The sequence below is a fragment of the Dipodomys ordii genome, unplaced genomic scaffold, assembly GCF_000151885.1.
Source record: "Dipodomys ordii isolate 6190 unplaced genomic scaffold, Dord_2.0 Scaffold1, whole genome shotgun sequence".
Lineage (NCBI taxonomy): Eukaryota > Metazoa > Chordata > Mammalia > Rodentia > Heteromyidae > Dipodomys > Dipodomys ordii.
The window spans coordinates 46377290-46399277 of NW_012267217.1; the positions used below are offsets into that span (position 1 = coordinate 46377290).

Genomic DNA, 21988 nt, shown 5'->3' on the forward strand with positions numbered 1-21988 from the left:
TAATGCATACACTTCTTACCAAGCATTGCATCCTTCTCCTTTGTTTACCCTTCACATCCCTTCCCAGCCTCCCCTCTACCCCCCAATCCCAATCCTTTTCCTTCCCCCTCTTCCCCCCCCCCCTGCACCGACGTTGTAAAGCTCGTTTTGGACATGACAACTTGTACTTCTCATTGTTGCAACAGGTCCACCTGTATCCTTAAACAACTGGTTTTACCCCATCTCCTCCACAAGTTATACTGACATCAAATATAGTGAAAGCAGGGGTTATACTGTGGGGGAGGGACATACAAAGCAACAAAGAGATAATCTTATAAATGCATTAGAAACACATGCATGAAAGAAAAAAAACATTAAAATACATATCTAAGGGTTCATTTTCCTGACATCACATTATCTGACCTTTTCCGCTTGACTCATACATATACTAGATATTGCATATAAGGGAAACCATGGGACTTACGTTTCTTTGGGCCTGGCTTACTTCACTTAATATAATTTTTTCCAAGTTTTTCCATTTCCTAACAAATGAGGCAATGTCATTCTTTTTGATGGAGGCATAGAATTCCATTGTGTATATATACCACATTTTCTTGATCCATTCATCTACTGAGGGACATCTGGGTTGGTTCCATATCTTAACTATGGTAAATAATGCTGCAATAAACATTGTTGTGCTGGTAGCTTTAGTGTGGTCTTGTTTGTAAACATTTGGGTAAATGCCCAAAAGTGGGATTGCTGGGTCATAGAGGAGTTCTATGTGAAGTCTTTTGAGGAACCTCCATACTGCTTTCCAAAGTGGTTGAACAAGTTTACATTCCCACCAACAATGAAGTAAGGTTCCTTTCTGTCCACATCCCCTCCAGCATCTGTTGTTGTTAGAGTTCTTGATTTTTGCCATTCTATCTGGGGTGAGGTGATATTTCAATGTTGTTTTGATTTGCATTTCTTTTATGGCTAGGGATGTTGAACATTTCTTCATGTGTCTATTGGCCATCCTTCTTTCTTCTTCAGAGAAGTTTCTCTTTAAGTCTTTCGCCCACTTATTTATTGGGCAGTTGTTTCTTTGAGGATTTGTTGTTGGGAGGTTTAATTTTTTGAGTTCCAAGTATATTTTAGATATGAGACCCTTGTCCATTGTATGACTAGTAAAGATCTTCTCCCAATCTGTGGGCTTTCTATTGATCTTGCTAGCTATGTCATTTGCCCTGCAGAAGCTCTGCAACTTTATGCAATCCCATTTGTCCAACCTTTCTTTGATTTGTTGTGTTTCCGAGTCTCTATTCAAAAAATTTCGGCCTGAGCCAAGGAGACCTAGGGTTTCTCCTATTCCATCCTGTAATGTTTTCAGAGTGTCTGCTTTGACTTCAAGGTCTTTGATCCATTTGGAGTTGATTCTGGTGCAGGGTGATATATAAGGATCTAGCTTTAGTTTTCTACATGTAGTTAACCAATTTTGCCAGCACCATTTACTGAAGAGGCTGTCTTTCTTCCATTCTATTGTTTTAGCTCCCTTATGGAAGATTAGATGGCTATAGGTCTGTAGGTTCATTTCTGGGTTTTCAATTCTATTCCATTGGTCCTGAGGTCTGTTCTTATGCCAATACCAAGCTGTTTTGATTACTATGGCTTTATAGTATAGTTTGAAATTTGGTATTGATATTAGATTATGAATCCATTTAGAAGAGGATATTCTCCAATTCTCCATTTTATCATTGATAATAAACACATTAGGCATGATAAATATTTGGTAAAGCTATATTAAATCAAAGGATAGATAGTAATAATGCCTTAAATACAAACTTATCAATGTTTTTATTGATCACAATCTCAGAGACTATCATCCATCTGGTCAGCTGTGATTAAGATACATTACATTCAAACTGACATGTTGAACTGAAATTCCTTTGCACAACTATTTAAAGAAAATAAAAAGAATGCTAGCATTTAGCTCTCCTTAATATGTATCACGTACATATTATTGGGTACATGATTAGGAAAACTACTAAATGAAATGAAATTGAACCCAGATAAAATTATCTATGATACACCACCTAATACATTTATTTATCCTGTTAGTATCATTTACTATTTTTGAGAACATTGTTTGAAATCATAATGCTATTTTTTTTTTTGTTGGTTGTGGGACTTGAACTCTGGGCCTGGGTGCTGTCCTTGCACTCTTCAGCTCAAGGCGAGCTCTCTACCACTTGAGCCACAGCACCACTTCCGGTTTTCTAGTGGTTTTTGGAGATAAGAGTCTCATGGAATTTCCTGCCTGGGCTGGCTTTGAACCACCATCCTCAGATCTCAGCCTCCTGAGTAACTAGGATTATAGGTGTGAGCCATGGGCACCTGGCTGCTAATTTTTTTTTATACATGAAGGTTGGTTAAAAAAGCAATGACATTTCACACCAATAAAATGTCAAGATTATATCACTAGAGTACCAATAATTTCTTGAGACATCTATATATTTCCTACTGTTGGAGACATATTGGAAACTCAGACTTTGTCTTTATCCCTTGAGAATACAAATTGTTAGCTAAGAACAACAGGAAATACAGGCTTTGAGAATGAAGAGACTGTAAGTAGATTAACTACATGTAAGATGTATCATCTCTTTATAAATACACTGTGATGCATGTATTATATTTCAAACCGTTCAGAAATACCATACTTTTAAAACAATCATTGTTGAAAAATATAGAAAATCAAATATATATGTAAAAGACTAAATAAAATTATATCATTTTTTTTTGTATTGGGGTTTGAATTCAGGATCTTGTACTTGGTAGGCAAGCATTCTATCCCTTGAGTGAAACTTTTGTTTTTCTTTTCTCTCTCTCTCTCTTTTGGTGATAATACAATTTGAACTGAGGGTCTCATTTTGGTTTGGCTGTTTGGCTGCTGCTCTACCACTGGAGCCATTTCTCAGCCCTGGTTTTTGTTGGTTATCCTCAAGATGGAATTCTCATAGACTTTTCTGCCTGGTTGGCCTTGAGGCATATTCTTCCATATCACAGCCTTCTTTGTAGTGAAGATATAAGTGACCACTTAGCTTATTTTTCAGATTGAGTACTGCTTTTTTGCCTTATGTGGCCTTGGGCTGAGATCCCCTGTCTCCTTTTCCGTGCAGCTGAGATTTTAGATATGTATATCCTATTCAGTTGAGTGTATATTGGGTAAGTCAATATTTAAAATCAATGAAAACATGACATTGGAAATTAAAAACGCTATGGTTTCCTAGTGCAGGAGTAAATAAAAATAAGGCTTCTTAATGTTTTGATCATTTAGTCACAGAGAAGTCTATATTAATTCCCAGTGAGAAAATGCTAACCAACCAAAAATTAATAGGAAAATCTAATAGCAGAAATTCTAATTAATTGAAGTAAAATATTAGTTATTTTTTCTATAAATAATGTGTATTTCATGTATGAAATACACAAATTAGAAATTCGTATTTCTATAGAATATATATTGGTCAGTATTTTCTTGAATCATTTCTATAGAACACTTAAAAGCATCCAAAAAGACTTCTAATAAGCTAGGTCTCAGAACTGATGCTGAGGTATTGACAATGGAAATTGTAAACAATGACCAGGGGCTATGATGGAATTTTTTCTTCCCTGGGACTGCTGATTTTTTTTTTTTCAGAGGAAACTGACACTTTAAGATAGGACCATAGTCGTATAAGAAATGTTTGAACGCCTCTATTTTTGTTTTCTGGCAACAAATTTCCAAAATGTTACTTACTCTGTGTGTGTGTGTGTGTGTGTGTGTGTGTGTGCATGCACATGCACCATTACTTGGGCTTGTGCTCAGAGTCAAGGCACAATGATCGCCCTTAGGTTTTTGATTTTTTTTTTTGCTCAAGGCTACTGCTCTATCACTTGAGCCACAGCTCTGCTTAAGTGTAATGTCTTTAATAAATTAAATTCTTATGCATTTTCAAAGCAAACATTTGTAAGTAAAGACCATCTTAGAAAATAGCCAACTTTAGTTTGATAAATGATTTGGATTCATACAATAAAAAAATAAAATGTATTAAAGAAATATAAAAACTAGATCAGATTTTTGTATGCATATATTTAATTATCCAATTAGCTACTGTTTCAAGTACTGGAGTTTGAATCCATGGCTTTACACTTGCTCTCAAGCTCACCAACACTTGAGCTATTTCTCCAACCATTTTTTTCTCTAGTTATTTTGTTTAGCTAAGACATGGCTTTTTGTCTTGACTGACGTAGACTACAATCCTATTATTTACACTTGCTGCCTTAGTTGGGATGACATGTGTATATCACCTATGCCTACTATTTCTGTAGAGAGTTAAACCTTTCAACATTTTTACCTTGGCTGACCGTAGGCTCCCGTATAAAATTACATTGTTTGCATCATGTACTAATATGCTAGGGATTTTAAGATACTATGTCTTCTTCATCTGTGTTATCTTTTTTTGGTGTTATCTTTTAGAATTAAATCCTCCTTAAATCGATAATAAACTAGCTACATTAGTATGTTGCCTTTCTCAATCCCCCCCCCGCCCCATTTATAGGACAAGTAAAAGTAGCTTGGATATTGGTGAATAAATTTAGATTTGCATATCCTTGCCAAAAACAATAAATGAGAAGAGGACACTTTGTTCATCCCTAGGACTAATCTTGAAATTCTCATTGAAAGGTAACCAAAAACTCCAGTGAAAGCAATTAGAAGTAATATTAGCAAACTGGCAGCAATTCCAGAATTCCTACCCAGTCTGTTGTCATACAGAAGCACACTGAATGTCAATGATGCAGGAGGAGAAGATATTTCTAAGAGAGCTTGACACAAACCCAGGCTGTGAATTATTTGCTTTGAAATGCCTTCATATTCTCCTGCTTGAAAATTCTGGTCAAGAGAAGAGTGAAAAACAAGCAGTAAGCTCATCCTAAGCATATGGCCAGGTGAACACTCATAAAATGTTTATCAGCTCACGAATAAAAATTTTAAAATGTGCTGGACTATCCTCCTCCAAAAGGGAGAAAGGAAGTATAATAAATAAAGTGTTATTTGTTATCATACTAAACTTCCAGGGTCTGCCTCATCCATCTTTAGGTACTAAGAACTGGCAAGCACAAAGGATGCTTTCCCTAACATCCAGTTGGAAACTAAGTTCACATTGATTGCTGGAGCCTTTCCACCTCTATTTTTCATAATCTCCTTGACCCACAGGTGGATTTTTCTTGAAACTGCAGGCCCTTTGAAGGCTTTGAGAAGCTACCCATGTCAAAAGATCATGTGATCTTATAAGATCTTACAAAAGGTTTTCATTTGTATACTTGCTCCCATTTCTGAAAATGTTCGCTGAATGTGTGAGTTATTAGAAATCTGACATCCTTTGTTCACAGCCCTATTGCCCATGCAGAGGACCCCTCGAACCTCTTCTCCGGTGGAGACTCTCGTTCCGTGATTCATCTGAACCAGGATGAATGTGCTTCAAGGTTTCAGAACAGAGCTCTTCAAAATTCAGTCAGTCCCTCCTCTTTCTAAGGCTCCTGCTAACTGATTGGACCATCAAATCCTTATCCTTGTGATTTTTATCCTTGTGATGATTGCCTGTAGTCCGTGGGACACTTTTTCCAACACTCAGATTGTTGATGTTTGTTAGTGTCACTTGCCTTGTCAGTCAGGACTGGATCAGTGCCAAAACCTTTCACCATGAATGCCAGTGAACACCTAAGCATTATAGATTCTGAGCTTTTCTCATTGTCTTTGATCTTATCTCCACTGCTCTTTAAAACACCATATGGCTATAGTTTACAGTGTCAGGGACAACTTTCACTGTAAATCTTTAAAAAGTCCCTTTCTCTGTCTACACACTCTTATTCACTTTTCTTTTTCTTTCTTTCTCTAATCTAATCAGTTCTGCCATCTTTTCCCCATATTTTACTAAAAAGAATAGAGGTGAAATTCTTGATACTTCATCTTTTGGGCATGTGCTTGGAAGCAAGCTACATTTGGGGTTGAACTGCAGGTCACTTATCAGTTGTAGCATTAGCTATTCAAATTCTCTGAGTTCTAATTGCTTTAGAAAGAAAGTTCTTTCTAAGAATTTCATTCTTTTATTTTAGAAGAATGTGCAGAAAGAACCCAGCGTGATATTCAGTTCTTAGCAGGTACATAATGTTCGTATTGGTATAATTAAATATAACTATCTAAAAATATACAAGAAAGAAAGTATACCCCATGATGAACCATATTTTGATCTTTAATATAGCCTTCAGCTTATGGACTCTATATTTTGTAACTCTTCTATTATAGCTGAGCTTTGCTTTATAATTTTTCCCCTCTCTCTTTTTCTCAACGTCTCCTTGGCAGTGCTGAGAAACGATTCATTCAAGCAGAATAGTAGCTCTCAAAACCATATTTTCCAAATTGCATGAGCCCTTACATTTGCTGGCCCTTCTTTCTTCTTGGTTCATATGTTGTTTGACAACATTTTCCCCAAGCTTCAACCAGTCTGTTTCCTAGCCGAGGTCCTATTCTGTTGTTTCCCTGTCAAGAAGTTTGTTCTTTCCACAACATAAAAACCCCACATGCCTATATTTTGGGAGCTCCTCACTATTTCTCAGTTGAATCCATGTTATAATAAAACAGAAAACATTTTGTCATATACTATTAGAACTGAACTTTTAAAATACCTCTTCAGTGATAACTGAAAATCTTCTTAAAATTTTGCTCAATTGCCAGGCATCTGTGGGTCATGCCTGTAATCCTAACTACCCTGGAGGCTGAGATCTGCAGGTTGTAGTTTGAAGTCAGCCTTGGCAGGAAAGTCTGTGAGACTCTATCTCCAAGGAACCACCAGAAAACTGGAAATGGTGCTGTGGCTCAATGGTACAGCACTCTCCTTGAGCTGAAGAGCTGAGGGACAGCGCCCAGGCCCAAAGTTCAAGTCCCATGACCGACAATAAAAAATAAAAATAAAAATTGCTTAAATGTTAGAGAAGATGAATCAGCTGAGTGATGAATGTCAAAAGTTCAGATGAGAAAAAAAAAAGCATGGGAGAGAATAAAAATGTTGGGTAGAGCTGGGTGCAAACAGAAGCAGATCAAAGAAAAGACTTAGATATTAAAGACTGTGTCTTTATAATGTGTGTGACCCTTGAATTTAGCCCACTAGTTCTTTGTTTTTGCTTTTTTAAAAATTAAATCTGCAAACTCACAAAGCTTTGGTGTGAATTTTTTTTTTATATTGGAAACTGTACTTTTTTTTTTTGTCCGTTATAGGGCCTGAATTCTGTCCCTCAGCCCTTCAGCTCAAGGCTAACGCTCTACTGCTTGAGCCATAGCACCACTTCTAGCTTTTTCTGCTTGTGTGGTACAGAGGAATCGAACCCAGGGCCTTATGCATGCAAGGTAAGCACTCTACCACTTAGCCACCTTCCAAGCCTTATTTTTTTATATTGGAGAAATGAATTTTTTTTTTAATGACAGGGTTGTGGAAATCATAGGAAAGAGTATCAATGAAATGGGAGGAAGCCATATCACACGAGGAACCCAGAAACAGGGAGGAGCTAACTGTGATTGAGCTGCTGGTTTCAACAGTTTTCCTACACGATTGTCACGAGTTCTCATACAAAAGAATGGTAGATAAATATTATATTCTGTACTTTGGAGAAGTGTAAACTAAGAGGGTAATGCTCAAACCTTATACAAGTTGTTAGTGTATGTATACAAGTTGGAGCATATATTTAAATGCTGTTGGTGAGGACTGGCTCTTGCACTAGGTATGGAAATTAACTAAGTAAGAACTATATGGAGATTGACTAAGTAAGTTTAAAGTCAGCTTACTAAATTGTCTCTCTAAGCACTAAAGAAAAAAATGAGGAAGAAGATTAAATGCCTTTTTACCTATGGATTTATAAGTCAGGAAATTCTTACCTAGTACTTGTATAGAGAAATTCCACCTGACATGGGTTAAAATCTCTTTCTTAAATTTCCTCCTATCAAAATTACTGATCAGGTGCAATGTATACATAATGGAAAATGGGAATGCTTTGTTCAGTGATTTGAAGAGAAAAATTACTTATTTTTACATACAATTATCTTTATTTTTGCAAATATATTGGGATTTATCTTCTAACTCTTCTGTACTTTTCCCTCTTCTATTATTTGCTGTCATTTCTGACTTTATTAGTCCTCTCCTGTCTAAGAATGGTCAGCCATCTTTCATCCTAGGAAATTTTCTTGGACCTATTTCCTTTCTGAGCTAATATTCTTTCTCTTTTCTTCTTTTCACATGGAAGAAGTGCTTACATTACATGCATGCTTCCTGCCTTTTCTCCTCCATCAATTGCATTCTTCTCTCCACTGATTCTTTATTTGATTGGAACTATATTCAAAAAGACTTAACAACGTATGTGTATAAATTAAGAATAATAATGGCGTCGAAAACATGAGTCCAATTCATTTCAGCTCCAACCAAACACCTGACAATCAAATGGCTGTATCTGCTTATATTCTGAAATATTAATTCTGTGACCTTATTCTAATTTCAGACACTAATCATCATAGTAATAGTCTCTTAGTATCTGAACTAGAAAACTTGGTGACTTCCTTGCTGCCCTCTCATAGTGTATTAGCCATACGTACTAAATCTCATTGCTCACATCCTCAGAATACAAACTTCTCCTTCTGTCTCCTCTGATTCAGCAATCTGGTATTTTAGAATTTTAACTGGAAGCCAAATCAGACTTGTTACACCCACTGTTAATACTCTGATTTGCTTAAATGATCCCTCATGCATTTTCATTGTCCTTATTATAACAGTGGTTACTGTATTTTATTGCCAAGTTACTTATATACAGATTTCTTGAGGGGAATATTGGATGTGGCTTTAGTAGGCAATCAGATCAGAAATATAGCAGAACCCTAAATCAATGCTTACTGATTGAATAAATAGATGTTATTTTGTTACTTGCAGGTAAGAGGAAATTCCCATCTGAATTACTGGATAAGGAACTACTTGGAAAATAATTCAGATATTCCTGTAAGGATCACAATCAAAATTTATGAGAAATCAGACAAAAATGTTCAAAACCTGAAGCCTTTACTTAGGTATTCATTTTTGGAAGTACTGGGTACTAGTTGGAAATGTGGTTGAGTACTTGCATAGAATTTTGAAGATGTAGGGTTTGATTTTCACCATTGTCCCCCCTCCCCATCACAAAAATTAGTCCTGAGTATTTTATAGCAATTATAAAAAAAGCAAAAGAAGGCCAGAGGCAAGTGAGAAAAATTGTACCATGCATTAAGACACAGCCTCTAGGAACCCTAGAGAGAAGCTCCTGGGTCTTATCATGTCAGAGCTGTGCCTCGGTATTCTCCTACACAAAATAAGTGATTAAAATAATGAACAAATAAAAATAGTAATAATAATAAGAGAAAAAATGGTGAAAAATAGTAAAAACAACCTAAAGACATGTTTTTCTGTTTGTTGGTTGATTTGTCTTTGGCGCCAATACTAGAGCTACACTTCAGAGTTTGTGAGCTATCCCTCAGCTTTGTGGTCAAGGCTGGTGTTATAACATTTGGCTTTTTCTGCTGGTTAATTAGAGATCAGAGTATTACAGACTTTCCTGCCAAGGCTGGCTTGGACCATGATTCTCAGATCTCAGTTTCCTGAGTAGCTAGGATTACAGGTAGGAATCATTTGTGCCCAGCTTAAACTCAAAGTTTTAATTAGACTACATAAACTGATAGTTACTTAATGTGGTAGCAGGCACAAAATGACTAAGATGCATCACTAATTATTGTTTGCTTTTACCATAATTGTTTACTCATAAAGGTATGTGATAGTAGGAATAATAGAGTAAACTTGCCATTTCAATCCAGGAAATATCCAATAGCCTGTCTCACCAATAGAAAACCATAGCACCTGGTTGTAACTAAACAGCCTCCAAATGAATGGGAATTACGGCCGCCTCAACATATTCACTCTGTTGAGAATTTCAAACAATTTATATTTTTTCTTCCACCGAGGGAAAACAATTAAGTATGAATGTTGTGAAACAATGGCCACAATTATTGTTAGAGAAAGGCATGCAAATTGGATGTGGATTCAACTTCCAATTTCTTTCCTTCTCTTACTTGCCACTCTTATTTAATCATAGCATAGAATGTTTTGCAGCAAGAGACACAGTCACTGTATTTGGAATTAATCCATGGTGGTCCATCTAACTCTTAGCTTCTCAGTTCAGCTTTTGCTCAAATGTAATGAGAGACTCTTCTATAGTCATTTATTTACAGTGTGTTGAGTGAAAACCATACAGCCAAATTATCCTCTCTTTAGAGCATGCTGGTGTGTTAGAATTCTGAACTAAGAAGGGAACTTATCATTTGGGCAGGTGAGTGAGAGAAGGGACTGAAACACAAGAGGCTTGTGATTAGGGTATGTTCAAGTGCCGAAAGTGCACAAAAGAAAGCTGATGAGCAAGCCCACCCCCCACTCTCCACAGCCATCTTCTCCTTCCATTACACAGAGTAATCAAAGGATATTCTGAACCTCTCAAAATGCCATCAATCTTCATTGAGAATGAGATGGAATGACTCTCTTTCTCAAGTCTTTGCAGAAGCAATCAGCATAGCAGGCTGGCCTGAGCAAAGAGCTCAGGCAGACAAAGATAGATTTGTAAAATAAATAAATAAATAAATACGCACATAAATTAAATAACCTCCTGAAAATCTGAATAGAAAGTTGATGATAATATCCCAAACTCCATTATGTAAGAAGGGAAGAAACTCACAATTGTGTGAGCTATGTCTTATACAGTAAACAATAGGCTTCTGATGTAATGTGTCCAATAATTGACAGAAGAGCTGGGAATCTTGTGTGGCAGTACTACAAAAAAATAACTATCTAAATGATTTAGATAAAAACATTCGTTAACACTCTAAATCTCAAGCTGCCCCTCCTTCCTCTTTGTTTTCTTTCTGGCTCTGATTTTCTTCTTCAGCACGAAGGGAAGAAGGCTCTTCTGATTGTTCAAAGAGGCTTCCTGTGCCACCTGACTATTGCTCATGTGTAAAATACTTTCCATGAAGAGCTGAGAAATGTGTTTCAATAGGTCAGACTCTTCCCTGTCAAGCAGTGTTTCTACTGCATTGTGTTGTCTGGCTTTGTTGTAGGACGGTGTATGGCTGTATTCAAAGGAAGTTGATAAAAAGACAAGTACAAGGAGCTCCTGCTGGCCAACCATTATTTATGAACAATTCACTTACTGGTATCACTCATCTGGTGTGGGTTTGGTTCTTGAGTGGCCAAACTCTTATCCAAATGATCAAGTCCTTTCATAGGTTAGGAATTTCAAGTTTTGTATAATGGATATCTTGGTATTAAAAATAAAATGATCCATGTCATAATGCCTTATAACCTTTGAAACACCATTCGTCCAGCCCTTATTTTTGATTATGTTGTCTATAGAGGATGCAGAAAGGTCAGGTCATTTTTCCAAAGGTTACTTTGTAGGCTAGTGTAAAAACAATATAAAAATATAAAGATTGTCTCAGACATTAAAAAAGGAATGAAAAACTAGAACTCTGTCTCAAATAGCCTTTAATGACTGTCATTTAAATAACTATTAAACTAAGATTTATATTTATTTAACTATCATTTATTGGTGGTGGCACACACATTTTTTCCCATGTATTTTACCAATGATGATTACAAGCATAGATGATAGGTAAGAGGTATTTGGGTTCAAATCTTACCTATGAACTTGGAACCCCAATGCACACTGCCTCTCTCTGCTTCTTTACCAGTTTTTGTAAAATGGGAAATAGTAATGCTTTCTACTCTTTTGTTAAGGTGGAAGTAATAGAGATAATAGCACAAGCAGAGCCAAGACACAAATATGTGATCAACAGATAATAGTTCTGTTTGGGTTTGGGTTTGAAAGTTTTGGTATATTTGTTAAATTTGTAGGATCACTTCAAGTATGTAATGGCTGAGTTCAAATATAGACACTATTCTCCCTGCCTTTTTCCTTCCATTTTGGCTCCATCAATTCCATTTGATCTTCCTAAACCACTAACCCCAATTACAAAGTGTCTCTCAACAGTATAAACAGAGGAGGGAAAACAGCAGCAGGGGTTCTGGCTTCTCATTCATTCTCAGCAGGGGCCTTTTAAGCCAGTTGATACTAAATCTCATTAGACTTGAAGTTGAAATCCTGATTTCCATGGTTTTGACCAATAAAAGCAATCTGAACAGAATCAACAGAGGATTGAACACTGAGCTAAAACCTGAGGGACTGGAGTGATGGCTTCATACCTTTCTTTTAGAAGCACAAGAACACTGGGCTATGAATTTTTATCTCTTCTATAGTATCACTTTTATATATTTATAAAGTGAATGAATTCGCACTAGAAAGACTTATGAATATACAAGTATGGACACATTGTCATTGTAGTAAAATAGCAAATCTCAGTGGTGGAAATTATTTTACTTAATTCTTTTCTATACTAGGAATGAGGACAAATCACATGAGTTACATTTTTATACTGAAGGAAGGAAGGAAGGAAGGAAGGAAGGAAGGAAGGAAGGAAGGAAGCAAGGAAGGAAGGAAAGAAGGAAGGAAGGAAGGAAATAATGAAGTAGAATTGAGGCAGGAAAACTAGAAAATAGTTTGAGAACTTCTTTTTTGAGAAAGTGAAAAAAGATTTAAAATTATGGTAATAATGCTTGATAGGAAATGTACCCATAACTTTACTCCTGTAACTGTCACCCCTCTGTACAGTATTTTTACAATAAATAATGTATTAAAAAATAAAACCTTTACTGATAAGTAAAAGAAAAAAATGGAATCAATTGATGAGGAATAAAGATTACACGATTACATTTTAAGACTTCATAACACTGACAAAAAAGCCATTGGAAAGTTGCGAGAAAGTTTTCCTCTTTCCTCTGACAACTTTAAAGTTTCTCTAACCTGTATAATATTGGAATAATATAAAAATTAGGATCTACAAAATAACTCTCTCTCCCTTTGCCATTTGTTTTTTGCTTTTATATTGTTTTGTTCTTGTTTAGACCCATTTCAATTCTGCTCTGCTCCACGAACATTATTTCTGTTCCTCCTACAGAAAGACACAGCCAAAATGCCTTTTTTTAACCTCTTGTGCTGATTTGGTTCCTTCTTTAAAACTTATTATTATTTTTTTTTATAGGACACCTGGAATTCCTCTTTCAGAATGGAATCTCCTCTAAAATAGCACTCTCCAAAGGCAGGACCTGTTTTCCAGACTATCTTCACTCCCAACATAGTGCTTAGTCCTTAATGAATATTTAATTATAATTTACTGGAAAATTTAAAGTAGTTAGGAGCTACTTGGTGATGAAAAATACCTAGTGTTGTAGAGAGCAATGAAAAGCATTCTTTTGAATTGGTCAAATTTTTTTTAGAATCATGTCAAGGATAAAATGCAAGAATTTTTTTATATATTTTGGACCAAATATAAATCCAATATCTTGAGACTATAACCATTTATCATCAAGTAGCAGCCATTGATAGAAATGATAGTGATCTTTGGCATATTACAACAAGTTGTTACTTCATTATGCCATTTTCCGACTGTGTCCTTAAAAAGAAATAACATACTTCTGTTAGTTCTTTGCTGGTGAATGACCCCCAGGTAGGAATATGGAAATGTGGATACAATGTCTAATCTAATGAAGTGCTTATCATTTATAATGGAACTCTATATTGCTATTGCTCTATTATCTACCTCATAGGACCTTGTAAAATAAAATAAAGTTGTTTTAAAGCACTTAGTATCTGTGTTATATAGAACAAGTAGACAATAAGTTTCAGTGGATATTCCTGTAACATAAAATAAGAAGCCTTGATTTTGAACTATAAATACAATTACAACCCTCATATTTCCAAATGTTACTGAGATTACCATTTTGTTTGAATTTGTATTACTGGGTACATCATTGTGATGCAAAGCATCCCCATATTATAATCTGTGAGGGATACCATAAGTTTGCTTCTTTTTTAAAATATTTTTTAAGGACAGTGAAAAATTTTTAAAGAAGAAAGCTCATGTAGGGAATTTCTCAAATAAGATAACTCCTAGAGGCTGAGTTTAATGCCAAAGAAACCACCCATTATCATGGAAATAACACGTTCCCAACAATTAGAGCTATAGTACAGGCTCACAGTGACAGCACACATTAGATCCCTGTTCTTCCACTCACTATCTGCATGACACCAGTCAAATCACCTAGCTCTGTCAAGCTTCCCATTTGTAATGTGTGAATGCTACTAATGGAATCTCATAGAGCTGTTGCAGTAGTCAAGAGTGTTAGCATATGTGTTGAATAGTAGTACTGAGTATGTGCTCACTCCTTTAGAAAAGTACTCTTCCTTTATTAATGCTATCTAGCTGAAATAAAGTCAATAAATACATTTTGTAAGAATGGGGAATAGTTTGGAAATATTTCTGTGCCTAAGGTCAAGAGAAATAAGAAGTTGTTGGTTCTACTATATATGATCATGTTCAGATATGGAAGAGACCAAGATGGAAAACTACTCCTAAAAAAAAAAGTATCATGCTTATGCCTTATACGTGGAAGAAAATAATTACAGACATAAATTCACTGCATCTTCAGACTCCATCGTGACCACTGAACAGTGAATTAATACATTATGCGGCAATCTGAATTTATCTGTGTGGGTCTTCCATTAGCCTGGACACTTCCTGAAATCAGAAGTCTTGTCAAACTTCTTTGAATCTTAAATGTGTACTAATGCTTCATACGCAGAGACATCAAAACATGTTGAATGAATGACAAATGAACTAAAAAATAAACCATCTAATGCATGAATTTTAAAGCCTTTAGAGACAAATGATATTCATGTAGAATAGATTTAATGCTTAAAATAAAATGTAAATTAGTTTTAAAAGCTTATTCTAACTTAAATCTGTGTCATGGAAAAGATTCACTAGTTCTTTTAATATGATGAGTTAAGATGAAAAGATTGCACAATTTTCTGTGTTTGTATTTCACCCTGACAGAAATATGTAATGACTCTTAAATAAGTGAAAGAAAATTTAACCAGTCTTGCCTTTTGACTAATAAGTCATATCATTTTGAGAATGCAAAAAGCTTACTAGGTGAGAATTTCCATCATTTACACCCATGTATTCACATTACTTTGATTCTTTTAAAAATAAAATTTCTTTTAAATAACCTAAGATGAGGAAAATATTTCTTCTTTTAAAATTGTGAATATAACCTGCCCACACAATTCCCAATGTTGAATATTACTGGGTGAATAAAGCATGGATCAGTGCCTCTTGTGTAAAATAAATTGTGAATATATTTCAGAGTGTATGTTGTATTATTCACAATTATCTTCCAAATATAACTACAGATGTGGCAAGTTGCATTATATTATTATTTTTGTGGGAATGGTGAGTTCTTAATTTGGAAATTATAATTGAAGTTAGCTATATAGTTCTTTTTTTCTTTTTTTTTTGGTCCGGTAGTGGAGCCTGAACTCTGGGCCTGGGCGCTGTCCCTCAGCTCTTCAGCTCAAGGCTAGCACTCTACCATGAGCCACAGCACCACTTCCGAATCGAACCCAGGGCCTTGAGCATGCAAGGCAAGTGCTCTACCACTGAGCCACCTTCCCAGCCCTATATAGTTATTTTTTTAATTTAGTCCTTACAATATATTGACATTGTTTTATTTCTATGATATATATACAGAATCACTTCTTACCCTGTTTGAGTCAATTCTTGCTCTGGAAGTGTAGATGGGAGGAGGGATGTTGAAAGCTTGGGGTACCAGGTATTCCTCAGCATCCATCATATCTTCCAAATCCTCTTCATCCAAGAGATTCTGAAAGAACTTGCTGTCATTTGGACTGGGGAGCTTCATGCGATCATCACCCTAAAAGATTGCCCATGAGAAATACACACACAATGTGATTCTTCCCTTCAGCTTCAACATCTGGTTTCAGCAGCAAATTTACGAAAGAGACAAAACAAATAGTCCCTGAATTCATTCATTCATTAAAAATATAAATCTTTTGATCAACTACTAGGCATAAAGAAGCCTTTAATATGCCTAGGTATGACAAGATCAGATAAAGAAATTGAATAAAAGAATGTGATAAATGTCATTAGAAAGGAATGAAGCAGAAGGTTGTGGATGTCATAAAGAGGGCAGAAGGCATCTGAGATCTGGGAAGAATAGGTCATTGTCAAGAGGGAGTGCAGGTTGTGCCTTTCAGAATAAGTAATAAAGGGCAGCCTGTATTTTACATGGTTTGCTTGATGCTGCAGAGTTATTGGCACACAAAAATTCCATGATTTGTTCCAGGGTCTAATGGCTACCTTGTCAAGACACCGGTATTGGAGAATGCAAGACCCTTTTTTATATTCTTCCTCACCTTAATTTCTTAAATACATTTATTTCTCCATGTTATGGGATCTTTCTTTGTAAACAGTTTCATTTTTTGAAATGATTTGAGAGGAAAAAAGCTGGAAATTGCTATCTTCTAGTACTTGTCTTTTGTCTTCATGTCAGACAGGCTACTCTGTTTTAATGAAGAAAGATTATCCAAGATACTCTTGTTTATACTATGGTGAAAATAATCAAAGAGAATTAATTATAATTCATAAATTGTATTCTATTTTACTAATGTTACATAGAATATGTTCTTTTGACCTGTTTATGGATTCACAAGTGAATCAATTCATTGGACTCAAGTTATCTTTTGGATACTGCATGCCTACTTAAAAAAAGGAAACACATTTTAAAATACTTTCCCTAGGAAATTAGATGCTAATATACTGAAGTTTTTATTCATTTTGGAAAAGTGTGAGCAAGATTAAAACAAAACTCTGCCTTTCTCTGATTCTGAATAGGGAAGGTTATAGTAATGATCATGTCATCTCACCTATAATGGGAATATGAAATAAAACAGTGTTAGAAGAATTATCTAAGGATAAAGACCTTTTATGTGTTGTAATTATAATTACTGGGCTACTTAATAGCAGGCCAGTTGAGAAGATACTTAGAGATGGTCCTGCCATGATATAAAGTTCTTTCACATGGTAATGTGCTTAGTCAACCAAGCAATGAATCTCACAGTTCGAAAGCCCAGATATAAAGAGGTAGTGGTGAGTTCACCATATAACTTTAGAAGCAAAGTCAATATATAATATAACTTTAGAAGCAAAGTCAAATGTACCTGAATCACTAGATATCTCTGAGGATCTCGAGCCATCCTTGAAAACTCAGCAGCCAGTTCCTTGAATTTAGGTCTGCTGTCTGCATCAATCATCCAACCTGAAAAGTTATACACAATCAAAATGGCAGCATATCAATAATTAGGAAAAGGAAGTAAAATTAAAATGTTGTGCAAATGTAGGTAAAGTGTGAGAATGTTACTTTAATACTAATGATCTGAAAAACTAAGGCCACCACAGGAAGCAACCTTATAGGTAATATTCAAATTTAATAAATTTGTGGAGATTCATATATAAATGGAATATACTATGCAGTAATAGATATATTTTTTATTTTGTTGGTCTGATTCAAAATTTAGTCTTCTTCACAGAAAACAGAGCCCTGAATAACTGTTGAAACTTACAGAATATAGAGTCCAGATTACCTATTACTACTTACAGAAAATAGAATCAAGGCTATGGATTAGAATTTACAGAACCCCAAATCTTTTCTGTTACCATTGGATATAATTTGGTGATTACAGATTAGTTAATTGGAATATAATCTGACATTTTGCATGAGCAGAAACATGGGAGAAAAATTTGGATTACAATCATATTCCCTGACACAATGAGGGGCAAAATATCAAAATTTTATATAATTGTTTTCCTATCTGGAAAAAAATATAAGGGACACAAAATGATTACTACTATATGTTTCACAATATCCATTACCTTATCTTACTACTAGCCTTTTCCACCATAAAAATACTATCAGCAGTTTATAGAAGACATTTATTAGTATGATTTAGCTGAGAGCATGGATAAAATAGATCTTAGTAAAATCTTAATAAGAATAAAAGCACTAGCTTTCCTTGATTTCTTTCTCAAATGATTCTCTTTCTAAAACATTGAAGTGCCAGGAGGAAAAGCTCTCAATAGTTTACCCAATGACATCAACTATTTGCCAGGTTTTACATCACTTTGTCAGCGTATTCAAATCTGTTTCATGCTAGTTATGGGACCAAATTATTACATAATGGATGCATGTTTTCAGATTTCCTTCTAATCACCATCTCCCAAACAATACCTATTCCAATAAAACCACCAAGCTTGCTTTCTTCTTTTGAAGGAGTTAATTTTTATTCCCATTCTTGGAATTCTTTGTATATCATTTCATGTATCAGTAACATGGCCCTACTTTTGTCACCTAACACACTCAAATACACCATTTTCCATGCAGTCATTATGAAATAATGCTTGTTAGTGTCAAGATGCTAATGAGAAAAATCAGTGTTTCTAGATATATTGGGGCCAAAAAAGGTTAACTTTGCACTGAGGTATTTGTTTCTCTCTAGCCAAATATTGAGTAAATAGAACTGTGCTTAGAGGAAAGGGCATGCTGACCTGAGCTGCAAAGAACATTTTTTATTTCTTCCCTCACTGTCAGAATGTATCACACATGTTATGAATATAAATCTGAATAGACCTGGGTCCAAAGTCTCTTATTAATATAATGCTTATTCACCTTCACTAGTTTGTTTCTTTCCTAACCCTGAGTAAATCAAAAGGAGAAAAAAACCTTAGATTATACAAGGGAGATTACTGCACGTTAATCTCATTTAAATTAAGTCACAAACTCCAGAGACTTCCCTAATGCTATTTAAATTAAGGGTTTAGCCTTCCAAAATAAATTTATAATACACACATGTTTTGGGTATTAGAAGAGAAAAGAACAGTTTGATATAAACAAATTGAAAAACATAAACATTTAGGGAATTTTTCATTCAATGTAGATTAATTTCTCCCCACTATCCACATGATCTGCTAACGTGCTGTTAGCTAAAATGGGTGAACCTATTTCTCTTGAATTTATTTTTATGCTGTCAGTTTCAGGCTTGCTTTCATTATGTTTAGATCATTTGATATTTTCTCAGAGATTACTAACAATATTATCACTAAACTTGTGATAAATTATTAATAATTATTGTAATAATTATTATCCCTTCAAGACAGACAATTGACTTTCATGAAATTTATAAGAATTAAGAAGAGTAAGGGTTAGTTTTGTCCTCGTAGCTTGAAAGCATATAACTTTATATTAATAATATGTGTGTTGCATTCATAATTATTTTTGAACTGCTATGTTTTCCAGTACAGAGAAATATTATACAGGTAGAGTCATCTAATGATGATGGCAAACTGGATATGGTGGTACACTCCTGTAATTTCAGCTACTTGGCAGGTGAAGGCAGAAGGATCACCATTTGGAGGCCCCTCTAGGTAGTAGTGAGACCCTGCCTCAAATACAAATACTCTAGTGGGCGAGTGCAGGGTATAACAATGGTAAAATTATTCTGTGATCTTACATTTGACCATGACCATGTAAACATCAATGGTGCAGATGGGGGGCTGTGGCAAACGTTCTCCTTTCTCTAATAAATCCGGGATCTCTCGGGTTGGAATTCCATCGTAAGGTTTTCCTCCAAAGGTCATCAGCTCCCATATTGTGACTCCTAGGTTGGAAATAAGGTTCCTATGTAAGTATATTAGCAATATAATTTGAACAGTGGCAAAGGAATATCTCTTAAAGGACAAGTAGGAAAAAAAAAGAAATTAAAGAGGGTTTTCCACATTCCTAAGTGTAATCCTGGTGGCTAAGTTTCCTCATGGGAAAACTGATTTCTCTTATTGTTGTCTTGGAATTGTCAACGGACAGTAGAGAAAATTTACAGTGGACATCAACGTAAAGAATCTGTTCCCCATTTCTACCTCTAAGTAGTGCTAATGTTTGCTGATCTCAAACTTAGGTCTCATTTCACCATACCAGATTACAGCCCAGAACACAATTCACTTATTGTAGCACTATGAGTTTTGTGACAAGTAAATATGATTCTAGGAAAGATTTTACATTGATTAATTTTGAAACTAGCCTCTGCTTCAAAAGCCTAAAAAGTCAAGAAAGAATTCTAGAGTGAATGTTTAGCTTTGTGCTAATGAATTGCAGGTATCCTTTAAACTATGACAAGAGAATCAAGGGAATGAAACATATTTTAACTTATTTAGCAAATACTAAAACCTGAGTGATGAGCTATGATAGAGGGGCTGGGAAAGTGGCTCAGTGGTAGAGCGCTTGCCTTGCATGCCTAAGGCCTTGGGTTCAATTCCTCAGCACCACATAAGCAAAAAGAAAAAAGCTGGAAGTGGTGCTGTGGCTCAAGTAGTAGAGCACTAGTCTTGAGCTGAAGAGCTGAGGGACAGCACCCAGGCCCAGAGTTCAGGCCCCAAATGGAAGGAGAGGATATAATAATGGTTCTTTGGATAACAAAATGACTTCAGTTACTACTACACTGATTTTTTTCTCTGAAGAAATTATCAGTATAGGAATAATCAGTATTAATAAAACAGCATTGAGGCAGCAATGCATATAGTACAGATTTCTTCTTTCTGATAAAGTCATTTAAATGCTTGCAAAAGGACTTTATAGAGGGTAGTATTGGGGATCAAGTGGTGTTTGGTTCATCTTAGCCATGTTAGGCAACTTTCTACACTGATTAGAATAGCTTGATGGGTGTAATAAATAATATAACATGAGTTATTGGTTGATGGCGTATATACTACATATCATATCATTAATTAGACTTTCTTTTCTACTGCCATCTCTAATGTATTTATTTAAACAAAGTATATAATAGACATCAAGGCCTGGAAAGGTTTACTCTTTCATTATTAAAGTACATATGAACTTAAAATTATCCTCATAGTAGAATCATTAGCAATTACATGACAATGTTATTAATATTTGCAGCCTATGATTTTTAAGTGTAATGTACATACATATCTAGTAATGCAATTTAATAGCATCTTTCAAATCTTTCATTTTGCTTATAAGGTATTCCTCCACTAGAACTAAAGATTACAGTTAGGTGCCCATAAGGCAAGCTAGGACAGGTGAGACATCAGTGACTTTCTATTTCTAGTTAGTTGGTCAGAGTTAGAGTATGTATTTAATGCTATTTTATTGACAAATATCTACACTTATGAATAAAAGGATCCTGTAGTATGTAAAGCATAGCATCCAAGATAAGCTAAAGCCAACACAATTACAAATCGAGATAACAAAATATAAAACTAAAAACATAATACAACATCAGCAGCAGAAATATTAAAGCCATCCACTAACAAACCAATTACATCTCTCCTGGGTATTACCTAATAGGTTTTACACAGCTTGGCTTCAAGAAAAGGGACAATTTTAGAAAAACTGAATCAGAAACATTTTTAAATCATAGTCCTGATTCTATCAGAGCAAAGGCACATTTTTATCAATATAAAGATGTAGCCTGTGATAATTTTCCTTAACAGTCTGATATGAACAAAATAATCTACCTTTCTCTGCATTGTGTATCTTTTGCAATGAAATGTCATATATCATAAGAATCATAAAGTGCTTTATGAATACATGGTGACTCCCTGGGCTATCTTCTGATAACAGAGCACAGTCTTGTACTTGCATTATTTTTACTGAATAGTTCCTCGGATCTTGCAATTCAACATAAAATTATTATTGTTTTTATAACCAAATTCTTTTCCCAAATGCAAACTTTACTACTAAAAATATCACTATTCTACCATATGCTTGTTCGTTTTTAATTTGTTCTGATGTCATTCAAAATCTGCCCAGAGCAGATTTCTATGTCTAATTTTAGATAAACATGAATATAAAAAGAACAGAAAAAAGAAAGGGAATATATGTATTGT

The 21988-nt window shown here is 35.0% G+C and overlaps 1 protein-coding gene across 4 annotated transcripts in view; it reads right to left on the minus strand.

The window, feature by feature from the left end:
* The window catches only part of Erbb4 (erb-b2 receptor tyrosine kinase 4), a 1030419-nt gene that overhangs the window by 15393 nt on the left and 993038 nt on the right, over positions 1 to 21988 (minus strand). For all 4 annotated transcript variants that reach the window (XM_013011535.1, XM_013011517.1, XM_013011544.1 and 1 more), the window contains exons 23-25: positions 19597 to 19743; positions 17251 to 17348; positions 15774 to 15944 (exon numbers count right to left, since the gene is read on the minus strand). In XM_013011535.1, coding sequence (XP_012866989.1) covers positions 15774 to 15944; positions 17251 to 17348; positions 19597 to 19743 — 416 coding nt within the window. The remainder of the gene's footprint in view (positions 1 to 15773; positions 15945 to 17250; positions 17349 to 19596; positions 19744 to 21988) is intronic.